General features: G+C 40.0%; 1 protein-coding gene across 1 annotated transcript in view; it reads left to right on the top strand.

Annotated features, from left to right (window-relative positions):
- The window catches only part of cntnap1 (contactin associated protein 1), a 37940-nt gene that overhangs the window by 12789 nt on the left and 11991 nt on the right, over positions 1–13160 (top strand). The window contains exons 3-18 of the mRNA XM_066641724.1: positions 33–226; positions 552–705; positions 1281–1484; positions 1733–1917; positions 2308–2460; positions 2732–2993; positions 3740–3889; positions 4079–4250; positions 5598–5704; positions 5800–5922; positions 7582–7785; positions 8319–8475; positions 8770–8897; positions 9277–9450; positions 10371–10589; positions 11428–11667. Of these exons, the coding sequence (XP_066497821.1) occupies positions 33–226; positions 552–705; positions 1281–1484; positions 1733–1917; positions 2308–2460; positions 2732–2993; positions 3740–3889; positions 4079–4250; positions 5598–5704; positions 5800–5922; positions 7582–7785; positions 8319–8475; positions 8770–8897; positions 9277–9450; positions 10371–10589; positions 11428–11667 (2826 nt within the window). The remainder of the gene's footprint in view (positions 1–32; positions 227–551; positions 706–1280; positions 1485–1732; positions 1918–2307; positions 2461–2731; positions 2994–3739; positions 3890–4078; positions 4251–5597; positions 5705–5799; positions 5923–7581; positions 7786–8318; positions 8476–8769; positions 8898–9276; positions 9451–10370; positions 10590–11427; positions 11668–13160) is intronic.

The raw sequence follows: 13160 nt of genomic DNA, 5'->3' as shown, positions 1-13160 counted from the left end.
ATGTCAATGTGTGTGCGTGTGTGTGTATGTAGGCAGCAGTGGGTGGTCTCCCTCTCCTCAGGACAGGCAGCCATGGCTACAGATTGACTTGGGCAGAAAATACAGGATCATGGCCATCGCCACTCAGGGGACCTTTAACTCTTATGACTGGGTCACCAAATACACTCTGCTGTACGGAGACCGACCAGATGCTTGGACACCGTATGTCATGAGAGGTGGAAATATGGTAAACAGAGTGTGTGTGTGCTCACAATATATAAATGTATGTGAGTCTGTGTTAATTTTGACAGTTAATTTTGATTTAGGTTCATCTTAGTCATTGACTTAAACATGTATTAATTTTAGTCCCATTTTAGTCATTTAGCCACTTAGAAAACCAGCATATTCACCTAGCAACCAGCATCCAAGCAACCACTTGGGAATTGCTAAAGTTGTGCAGTAACTCTGCTTTATTATTATTATTATTATTATTATTATTATTATTATGTAGTAGTAGTAGTAGTAGTAGTAGTAAAAGCACATTTCTAATGTCATCATCTTTTCTCATTTAGACATTGCCTGGAAACTGGAACTACTACCAGGTGAAGAGGAACGTCTTCCACTACGCCTTTACTGCCAAACACCTGCGCTTCCTTCCCATGGGCTGGAACACGGAAAATGGCGGGAAGATCGGCGTCCGGCTGGAGGTGTATGGCTGTCGCTACGGTAAAGAAGACTGATTGTAGTGTCTAGACTGGGCCTTCTGTGGCTGCTATGATTATTTTTATCTCAGTTTCTGGCCAATAATAGCACAGAGCAAAATAAAACAACACACCATGTCCACTTGCCGCCTCATTGTGTTCCTGAAGATTCAGAAGGGTCTGACAGATACATTCAGTTTCACTGGGGCACTGTTGATAATCACATTTTGCACAAAGCTGCTTAACAGAGCAGTTCCTCTCGTCAATCAACCCTAAAGCTCTCTAATCTCTCTGTACGGCTCAGAAGAAAAACTAGGCATGCCAAATGAACAGACGACTTATTTCTGTCTGTGTTTCCTCAGACAATGATTTTTCAAATGAATTTGGAATTTTCCAAATTATTTTCTCAGATAGGGGTTTGATGTGTGAGTGTTATCTTAAGAATTTCCACATAAAAGCCACACTCTTACCAAAATTATAAACCTAACCATTTAAACCATTTAATCTGTTATAAATATACTTACACATTTAATATAAGTTTTTTCTTTAAATACAACATTTGCATTTCTGTCCTTTACCCTCTGTTTCCCCGCCCTGTAGACTCGTATGTCATGCATTTAGAAGGAGATGATATGGTGGCATATTCGTTCCCCGGTGGCCGGATGCGGACCCTGCAGGACCACTATGCTCTGAACTTTAAGACCCTGGAGAAAGATGGGGTCCTGCTCTACAGTGAAGGCTTGCAGGGAGACTCCTTCCTGCTGGAACTAAAAACCGGACGACTTTACCTCCACATCAGCCTGGGTGAGAGCCAAACAGCACAAAAGCAAACAAATGCTTCATAAATCACTGTGAAATTCCTTTTTACTTCTGTAGTGGGACAGTGGATAATGGATATCAGCTCCTTTTGCACAGCTATATGGGAAATGTGTAAACAAGACACTGTATTATTGTAAAAAGTGTTGTAATTTACTGTAAAATCAGAACAGTTGTTTACAGGGCACATTACTTAATAGTAGTTATTTTCTTGGTTGTGCTCTCTGATTGTACAGGGAGCAGCACAGTTCATAACACAAATGGAATGACCACCATGAGGGTGGGCAACCTGCTGGACACTCAGCACTGGCACTATGTCACCATCAAGCGCTATGGCCGAGAGGTCAACTTGACCCTGGACAGCCAGACAGAGACAGGCATCCTTAACGGGGAGTTTAACTACCTGGACCTGGACAAACAGGTGACCAGAGTCCTTCAGTCAAATACTCGGATGAATAGATTCAGTTCATTCTCATTCAGCTGAGTTAAAGTAGATTATGGACACTACTGACACATCAGATGTGCATGTTTGAGCACCTGTGGTCAAATAATGTGTTCTGTTAGTTTTCTTTTTAAGTGAAAAAAGTGCTTTATTTTGTAAATTACAATTATTGTTTATATGGTAACTTTGATATATTGAAAAAGTAAACTTTATATATAAATATATATTAGTGGCATGGAAAAAATGAGATGAAAATACATTCACTTACGATCGAAATTGGTAACAGTTATTAGTTTATCTATGTTATCAGTGCTGCTAGGAAATACAAACTGTAAATCTGAGCTCGGGTGTTGTCCTTTTCCTCCTCAGATATATGTGGGCGGAGTTATAGAAAAAGACATGCCACATCTCCCCGGTAAGGTTAACTTTCGTGGCTGTATGGAGAACGTTTTCATCAACGGAATCAATGTCATCTACAAAACCAAGTACCATGACCCTGAAGTACGACTTGCCCCTAAAAAGGTATTTTTATAGCTATTGAGACATTTGACAACTACAGTATATATCTCAGTATATATTCTCAGTACAAGGGCTCCTGTATGGTCAGTGGAGATGAGAGATTGGACAGTGAGTGTTCAAGCAAGGAAATGTATTTAAGAGGTTTTTGAAAAGCTTTATGTTCCCAGTCAATTGATGGACAGTGTACTTATCGATACATCTACAGTATGAATATGAATCTATAAAATGCAGCTTATGTGTCAAGCATTCGTCCTTTCCTCCCTGCTTTCTTCAGAAAAAGATGCACTATACCTGTCGAGACCTCCTCTGGAGACCCTTGACGTTTGCAGGCCCCAACAACTACCTGCAGGTGCCGGGTTTTTTCCGGAGGAACCGGCTGGCAGTGAAATTTAAGTTCCGCTCCTGGGATTACACGGGTTTGCTGATGTTTACCAGGTTTGCGGATGAGCTGGGCTCTCTGGAGCTGGGTCTGAGTGAAGGTCAGGTCAATGTCACTCTGATTCAGAAGGACAACAAAAGACTGCGCTTCGCTGCAGGTAACACTCAGCTGCACCACTGATGAGTTAACGTAGCAAGCTAATAACACTTCCTATTAGTCCATTATCAGTGGAATTTTCAAGCAGTTTAAAGGGGGCATATTCTCCTGCTTTTCCACAAGTGAACACAGTTCTGGAGTCTTAATTAATACTGTGACTTGCTTATGTCAAAAAACCCACAAGGATCAAACACTCTAGCAGCTTACTCCCCCTGTTTCAGCCCTGTTCAGTGTAAATGACATGAAAAGGGATTTAATTGATAACATGTCCGCATTAAAGAGTAGCTGGAGATTTTAAATTGATAAGGACTGGCGCCCCCTCCAGGTTATGTTTCTGCCTTGCGCCCAGTGATTCAGGGTAGGCTCTGGATGACCCTGAACTGGATAAGTGGTTACAGACAGTGAATGAATGAATTTTAAGTGTTGGATCCTGAATCTTAAAAAGCCTATTTTTGTTACTCTATGATGTGAAATAAGTCTGACTCCCATGTGGTTAAAGAGTGTTTTCACCATGTTCCAAGACAGATTCCTATATTTGAGTAAAAGTTACACACTACCTAACTCTTATCTGTTTTGTGCTGTTTGTGCTAAATATGCATTATCAGTATTAAAAGTGTTTGATTTATAACAAGTTTATGGAATTTGGCCCGTCTAACCCTAACCGAAATCACTGCTCAATATTAAACAAGGTATTCTGAGCTCTTTTTGTCATCAGACAAATTAAGTTATAACAGCTCTGTTTTCCAGGGTACCGTCTGAACGATGGTTTCTGGCACACGGTGGACCTTGCTGCCAAAGACAACTTACTGACCATCACCATCGACGAGGATGAGAGCTCTCCACTGAAGATCACAAACCCGTTCCAGGTGAAGACTGGAGACCGCTACTTTTTCGGGGGTGAGTAATGGGCCGAACTGAAGGAAGAGAGATTACAACAGGAACTGAAAGAGCGAGCAGGACCCATACACTTTCACCTTCAATCCAATTCTTCTCCAACCCTGGCACATAGAACAGAAAGAGTTGTAGTGTAGCCGTTTCTTCTGGGCTGCGATTAAGCATAGGAGTGACAGGTATGGCTTTCCGTAGGTTGTCCCAAGACTAATAACACGGCTCGCTGTGTGACCAAGCTGGCTCGCTTCCATGGCTGTATGCAGCAGATCTTTATTGATGACGAGCCTGTGGACATCGATGTGATGCTGCAGAGGAAATGGGGCAGATACACAGAGTTGCTGCTGGGGACGTGTGGCATTACTGACAGGTGGGTTTGTGTGTCCAAATTATCCCTGATTCTTCAAATAATAATTTTCTAAGTGAAAGGATCACCTTCTCTAAAGGAGCAGTAAATAATTTTTACCATCAAAAGGTAGCAATGATTATAATATTCATTGGTTTTGTATTAATATTATTAAAGTGCACAATTAATAGTATTAAAGTGCAACTCATGCAAGATGTATCGAGTTGAAGTATCGAGTTGCTTTATAATCTCTGAATGAACTGCTTTATCCATCATAGACTCGGTCCCATTCATGGAAGTGGCCATATTTAAATTCCAGGCCGGTAGACATTGTCATAATGGCCTTTTTAGTACATATAGATGAATTGGAAAACATGATTGATTACTCCTTTAATTGTGCCCAATATTTCTACTTGATTTAACACACTAAAAAAAGAGCTAAATAGATATGAAATGTGCCACAACTTGTGCACTGGCAGCATTTTATATAATTTTTTTTCAGCCTTATGTAATTAATGTTTGTGACTGTTAGCTTGGCTATATGTTATAGTCTATAACTTATTAGAGTTGTCAGTTTTGGTTGGCACCACAGGGATTCCCACTGTTAGTATGATGTACAGTTCTACCTTTTCACATTTCCACTTTTCCCATTGCTGTTTTGATATAGTCCCGGTTGGATATCAGAGGGGTTTTTTGGGAGATTTGCCGAACATGTAAAGGCCAGAGATGGCACTGAAAAAACTCAGTATCTCAGAAATGCATATATATATAATATCAATATTTTTTATCATTCAATTCCATGAATATACTCTATTCCAGTTAAATTTGAAAAATAAAATAAAATATATAAAAAAAAACATTAAAATAAACACAAAGAAAGCATGAGACCACACAAAGGCTAGAAATGTGGGGATATTTTAAGAAGTAATTAACTCAGAAATTCATAAAATGCATGTACTGTTATGCATGATATTATTTTACATGTATTTTACATGGTTTCTCCAAATTGTTGGTTGCTTTGCTCCTAATAAAATAACAAACTATAATTTTGCCCCTTTATAAGATGTCTTGATTTATTTAAGACTCAGCAGTGTCAGTAGAATTCAACACTAATGAGATATGAGTGTGAAACCATTGTTAAATATCTATGTGCTTTTGTTATTGATGAAGATAACTGAGAATCTAAAGAGCTCAGTATAGGAATACAATTTTACCGAGCAATATTCTTGTTTGACTGCTAACAAATACTCACAAAAGAGTTCTCAGGTCTAATGTAAACCTTTCCCTGAAAAGTATAAGCTGGTTTCACAAGAAATAACAGGTGAGCAACTTTGTGCTATGCTAAGTCAATGTTATGGCGTGTGTATTTAGGTGTACTCCGAACCCCTGTGAACATGGAGGCAGATGCATTCAGTCCTGGAACGACTTCTTGTGTATTTGCAATAACACAGGATACAAAGGAGAAGTCTGTCATAACTGTGAGTACCACTTTTAATGGTGTGTTTAAATTTATATGGCTGTATATGCAGGTTCAAATGAAGCTGTCCTGACTGACCTCAAATTCTCTCTCCAGCCGTGTACAGAGAGTCGTGTGAGGCATACAGACTGAATGGAAAATACTGGTCAGGAAACTACACCATAGACCCAGACTTGAGTGGCCCACTGAAGCCCTTCACCGTCTTCTGCAAGATGAAGCGTAAGTCCCTCATCTCACCTGACCTCATTATCTTCACCACTAAAGAACTCACCTCAAATTCCTCACTTTGTTTCGCAGCTTAAGTCCAGCGTTTTGTTTGTGGCAGTACCTTTTGCTCCAAAATGCTTTCATAATCTTGAGATTTTATTGTGCCCCGCCAGACACAGCAAAACAGTCCCCAAACATAACTAAACCTCCTCCATGTTTCATGGTAGGTGTAGTGTTTTCTTGAAAACTTTGTCTGTGAACACAGCTGACGTGACTTGCCAAAATGCTCCAGTTTTGTTTCTTCTGTCCACTTTAGAAAATTTCATTGTGTACTTCAATGTTAAGAATGTGCAATTATTTGTTATTGTACAACATACAACAAAATGTGTCTTCTACATTTAACCCATCTGTGGCAGTGACCACACACACACATCCCCGGCGCCCAGGGAGGATTTGGGGGATCAGTGCCTTGCTCAAGGGCATTAGATGTTCCTGGGTATCGAACCAGCTTTCTGGTACCAAGTCCAGTCTAACCATTAGGACAAGGCTGCCCCCTCAAAATGTAACAGATGGTGTGATCAGACACTAATGAACCTTGACCTTTGGGTTTAGCTTGTATCTCTTTGGAGGATCTCCTTGGTTCATGCTCTTCCATTCACACTATTCTCCTGCTCATTCTGGGATCAGTTTTGCTCTTGTGGCTGTGTCCACATACATAGCTATGGTCACCTCTTAATATTTGCAGCTGTAATCACTGAATATCAACCTCACACTGACAGGTGTTATCTTGAGTCACTTCACCTCACTCCTTTTTATTTTACCTTGGCAAATGTTCCTCTGATTCATTTAGAAGAGGAAACTGTTCAAGACCAAAATATTCAGTTTAATATCTGTTTGCATTTTTAGTGAAGACATTTCACTGATTCTGTCAGTCCTGGAGCAGGTCAAGTCCACTCAAGTTAAATTCATATGTAAAAGAAAGGGAAAGAGTGTTCAGTGCCAAGAGCATTGTTCTTAACTAGATGAGGGGAATGCTCAGGCTATTAAACAAAACCCATTTCCTGAAAAAGAGGCAGGTAATTAACCGAGACAATCAACTACTGCAAGAAAACAAGCAAAGCCAGGTTCATACAGCTTCAGATGGTGCCTAAAGACAATTTAGATAATGAGGTTCTTATTTTTTGTTGCAGAAAACAAAGCCTGTCTTTCCCAAACAATTACTAACACTATTCCTTCATTTTAAACTGTATGTATCATACAGCAAGGGGACTCTTAGGGAAAATTGATGTGATCCAGTTGTTAAAGCTACCTCCCAGCAAAGGTCCAAACCTCAAGATTTGTGCTTTGTCTCTCAGGGGTGCCTCACATTGCTGATTTGATTAATGCCATGCTTTCAGAATATGTTGGACCCACTGGTTTTCTGCTCATCTTTAAATGTTTAGTTTTCTGCATCAACTTCCTTTATTTTGGAGCATAACTGGCAGTCCTCACTCTTATGTCACTCTCACTGTCTCTAGTGAACTTGCCACACTGATTAAATAAAATTTGACTTGCGGTGGTATTCTGAAACAGGGCCAGCTATTCCAGTTCACAGCACAAAAGATTTACTGTGCCTGTGTTCTGTTACCATGACAGATTCTGTTATTTTGCCATTTCTCTGCTTTCCTTTAGCGAACAGGGCATGGACAATTATTGAGCACGACCGGATGGAAAGCAGTAAGGTGACCGGCTCCAGTGTGGACCAGCCTTATATCGGAGATCTTCGGTATGTAAACGCTTCGTGGGATGAGGTGACTGCTTTAGCCAACACATCCTTATACTGCGAACAGTGGATTGAGTTCATGTGCTATAAGTCCCGCCTCCTAAACACCCCACGTAAGTATCTGACTGACAGTTTTATGGCTGATAACAGTGTGATTATTGAAATATTATTATTTTACATTACTATTTGTTCTGTTTTGCATCTGTGGGCTGACATTCATTTTTAACAGTTTATTTTAGAAGTTGCTAACTCAGAGTTCCCTGCAGGAGTAAAATGGGGAAATGTCCAACCTAGACAATATGAAAATAAAGTTTAATCTATGAGTTAAATTTGTATTCAAAATAATAGATAAATGTAATCATGAAAAGGACTAGTGTCTCTGATCTGGTGTTTAAATAAGAGGTGGAGTCAGTGAAATCAGTAGGTTGTTGGTGCTGTGGGTGGAGCTGTATCTACAGTAACTGTAGAATGAATGAGACGGGTGTGTCTCTGGTGGTTAGTATAGTGAAATTACTGTAAATTGGTGTACAGTACACTGACAGTACATTGAGCTGACAGCGATTTATGTTTTTGCGATGTAGAACAGCTGTATGAGAAGACATTAATAACACCTTTCCATCCTTGCTCTTTTTTATTCCTGATCCAGATGGAAGGCCTTATTCATACTGGGTCGGTCGTCACAATGAGAGTCATGATTACTGGGGCGGCTCTTTCCCTGAGAGCGGCAAGTGTGGCTGCGCCATCAATCAAACCTGCACAGACTCCAAGTTTTGGTGCAACTGCGATGCAGATTACCGACAGTGGTGAGAGATTTATAGAGACACACACATACACAGAGAGAGAGAGAATAATAGTTATAGACCCAGGAGAGGGAAAAATAGGCAAAATGGGAAAGGGAGATTTAAAGAGAAAGACTGAATGAAGAGAGAGTGAATGGATAAATCAATGATCAAATGAATGTGAATGTTATATTCCACAACTTACAGTATTAAAAGATGTTTGGAAATGAGCTAAAGAAGAGTGTTTGCATTTTCATACAGGGTTTTAAAGCACTGGGACCCATGTACACCTTGTTATTAGTGTATTCTGTTGACCAGGTACTCAGATAAGGGCTACCTGATGTTCCGGGATCACCTGCCTGTAAGGAGACTCATAGTTGGAGATACGAACCGAACTGGTTCAGAAGCCCAGTTCAGTGTAGGGCCACTGCGTTGTTTTGGAGACCGTGAGTAACAGACATTAACCATTCAAATAATGTACAGACTCCAACTTATGATCAGTGAATTTAGTTACAGCATTGTGCACTCATTTTGAACACATAAAATCATAAATATAGTGGACCACTATGGAGCAGTTGTACATTAGTATAATGTCAGCTGGAGGGGCATAACCCAGTTGTCTACAGTATTTTCGCCACATAATGTAGGCATTTAGAGATGGATGATAGAAAGAAAACAAAATAAAGTTGTCAAGTATTGTAACAGATGCAGTTGTAGCCACATGTTATTATGTAATTATTATAATCTATTTCCATATTAAAAACGTTATAAGTGGTGCACATGTATTCGGGAGGCTTTTTGTTAAGACTGGGTCACTTCTCACAGGGAGCATCTGGAACACCATCGCCATCACCAAGCCCACATACATGACCTTCCCCCCCTTTAGACCAGGCAACAGTGCTGACATCACCTTCCACTTCAGAACCTATCGCACTAGCGGGGTCTTCCTGGAGAACTCAGATGACCATCTGCGCAATTTCATCAGGATTGAGCTCAACTGTAAGTCTTCTCTTTCTCTCAGAGCTGGAGGCATGTTCTCTGGACCAGCTGCACTGTGTACATCATTACTGTTGGCTGCACTGCAAAAAATATATTTGATTTTTACAGTAAACTACAGTTTTTATAGAAGGCATACTACAAAGCTACAGTATCTGTAGAGTGAAGCTTAAGTTGTGTCAGTGTTTATGAGGTGACATTGACCTTAGTCTCAGATAGACATGCACTGATGACGCTTGGGTGTGAACGTACTGCCCATATGTTATGGCGCATTTTACAGGGTTGTTTTACAGTATGTGATTAACCAGTGATATATGATGTAGCACCCAGGCCTTTAAGATATGCTACACTAATTATCGTAAAACCGGTGAACTAAAGGGTATATAGATATTTTAATTGACTAAATATGTTTGACAGTTAGGGCGGCACGGTGGATCAGCAGGTAGTGTCACAGTCACACAGCTCCAGGGACCTGGAGGTTGTGGGTTCGAGTCCTGCTCCGGTGACTGTCTGTGAGGAGTTTGGTGTGTTCCTCCCACAGCCCAAAAACACATTGGTAGGTGGATTAGCAACTCAAAAGTGTCCATAGGTGTGAGTAAGTGTGTGTGTGTTGCCCTGTGGAGGACTGGCGCCCCCTCTAGGGTGTATTCCTGCCTTGCGCCCAGTGATTCCAGGTAGGCTCTGGACCCACCGTGACCCTGAACTGGATAAGGGTTACAGATAATGAATGAAGGAATGTTTGAAAATAGGAAAGCTTTTTTTTAAAACCCAGTAGGTAGTAATTAGTGGATGAAAGGAAGATAATAGTTTTTTGAATGTTTAAAGACTTCAGGAAATGGTTTATTGTTATATCAATCGTTTTCTCAGTCTCTCTTTGTCTCTCTCTCTCTCTCTCTCTCTCTCTCTCTCTCTCTCTCTCTCAGCCACCACTGAGGTCATATTTATTTTCATGGTGGGTGATGGGATCAGGAATGTGACTATCCATACTCCAAAGGCTCTGAATGATAACGAGTGGCACTACATAGAGGCTGAAATCAATGCTAAAATGGCACGTCTAAAAGTGGACTTCTTCCCTCCAGCCATTCATAAGTTCCCTGGTCAAACATACATCAACATGCAGTTCACCCAGCCCCTGCTCGTAGGTATGGACACGTCTAACAGAGAGTATACTACAATCTACTAAAATAAATAAAGAAAAAAACAACAACAACAACAAAAAAAAAGGCTTATTTTACCTCTTTGTCCCATGACCTTTTGTTATATTTCCTATATTCACTCTCAGAATTACATTATTCATATTGTCTCAGTCCAAATAAAAATATGTATCACGGTTTTTGTTAATGTTTGGTTTACTACTGCATTTGAACACAGCAGCTGTCCCTCACAATGTGTGAAATTTTCATGATGAATGGACCTATAGAAATAAAATAGAAAATTACTGAGAATAATATTTCTACTGAAATTTAAGATTTTTTCCCTCTTCTCCTTTGAAATTACTATTTTGGAGATACAAAATAGCTTTTCTTTCTAGAGCAATAATATATACATAAAATAGTTGCAGCATTTTCCAGTTCTTACGCTGAGGGATTTGGGTGCTTCTGATCCTCACCACATGTGTTTCTAGTAGACATCATCTCCTACCTCTATTCCTATTCAAAGCTAGAGGCCTGTCCTTAAAGACATTTGCTTTCCAGAAGATGGGATCTCAGGAAAAAGAGCCCCCTCTAGTGCTATGGAAGCGTAGTGTAAAACTAAAATACACGAGATCTAGTCGTAACAGAATTGAGTCATTTATAGTAATTACTCACTTGTTCTTTGTATGAGAAGTGTACTAGTTGTTTATTTAATGCTGGTAATTTGCTACATATATACTAACACCTTTAAAAGGCTTAACCTGTGATGAGATGATCCTCCTTATAGACTTAGATCCTCCTTGTGTAAAACCGTTGAGCTTTGAAACTGTCTATTGATTCACTGCAGGTGCTGCTAATCATACTTTGCGCCCCTTCTTGGGTTGTCTGCGGGGTTTGCGGATGAACGGCGTTCCTGTGGACCTGGAGGGCAAGGTTGATGAAAGGAATGGAATAAGGAGGAACTGTACTGGAGCATGTTTAAACGCCTCCATTCCCTGCAGAAACGGAGGACAGTGCATTGATGGATACGCGTCATACACCTGCGACTGTAACAACACTGCCTTCGACGGGTACTACTGCCAGCTAGGTAAAGAACACACACACACACACTCAAATATATATATATATATATATAAGCAAAGTTACATTGATCTGAATGTCAATATTGATTCATTTTCTATTAATTGCCCAGCCCTAGTTTGAACAAAAACTTTGCCTATATTTATTGATGTAATTTGAAAATGCTAGCTTCTGTTTATTAAAAATCAAAATGTCATAAAGTACAGACCAATAGAAATGGTCCAAAATTATTCAGAACCTACATTGAAAATTAAGACTGAATACTGGAGGGTTTTCATCTCCAATACAGATTGTTTTTTGAGTTATGAAGTTTTGTTTTGATGGAGTCAGTGTTGAAAGCAATATTAAAGGATCAACCATGTTTACTTGCCATCATATCTGATCAATAAATTCACTTGCAAAATTTTCACAAACAATGGTTTATCAATGTCCCAAACCATCACTGTGCACATGCTCTAGGTTAAATTGTGCAGGGTAATGCGTGTAATTAAAATGACTTTTATATATCACCTGCCTGGTTTGGCAGTGTGCTATGACAGGATTGTCCTGTAAAGCGGTGATTTTTGCAGCTGCAGTGGCTCGGTCTGGTTCCCAGGGATTCGTCTGGGCTGTGAATTAACATGGTATTAAAGTTAATCTGGTGACATTTCACGTCAGCTAACAATCCTCTTTGAATTATGAGTGAATGTTTTACAGAGATGCTGATTATTAACAGGTGAAATCCTGTCTGTTTTACAGGGCTGAACTTCTGGAGCAGCGTTTCATTAGAGCTCATATTTATTAGAGTCTAATCTAGATGGAGTGGGTTCAGTGTGGGGATTGAGAGTCGATGGAGAATAACGAGTTCAGACGCCTGCGTGTAATGATGCAATGACTCTCTCTGTGAAAAGTGGCTTCGAGATCAATGCTGATGTCTATTTTGTAGATTGAGATACATTCCACAGTGCTGTAATCTACAAAAACGGTTAAAATATCTTTACAAAGAAAAATTTCTCCTAAATCCTCATTAATCGTTGGTGGAGCTGCATGTCGTGTCTTTGCCACACAGCCCCAGGGTGCTGATGTAGAGGGTTCGATGCCTAACTCGGGTCACTTTCTTAGAGTTTTCCAGAGCTGAAGCCCCAGATAAGTCATAAGAATGAGACTAATGAACAATTCATCCTTAAATAAGTGCCTTTCACTGTGATTGGAACTCAGAAAAAGCACAGAATTTAGATGGAATGCAAGTTTTTTTTTCCTTCTGTGGTGTTTTGTTTTTGGTCCATAATATATTTCATTTAGGTTCAGACCCTGGAGTTTGCCTGTTGAGTACCACTGGGCTTGGGAATCATCATACTTCATTCTATTGCTATTTTGGCTGGGTTATTACTTGCATTACTAAAAATACAACAAAATTGACATAGTGTGTTTTGCTGGTACGAGTGGATCAGACACAGCAGTGTTCCGGAAATTTTTAAACAGTGCCCACTCACTGTCCACACCTACCTCGTTGGTTCACCT

Source organism: Hoplias malabaricus, chromosome 13, assembly GCF_029633855.1.
Source record: "Hoplias malabaricus isolate fHopMal1 chromosome 13, fHopMal1.hap1, whole genome shotgun sequence".
Taxonomy (NCBI): domain Eukaryota; kingdom Metazoa; phylum Chordata; class Actinopteri; order Characiformes; family Erythrinidae; genus Hoplias; species Hoplias malabaricus.
The sequence above is the reverse complement of the archived record's forward strand: the minus strand, read 5'-3'. Positions and strand labels throughout refer to the sequence as shown.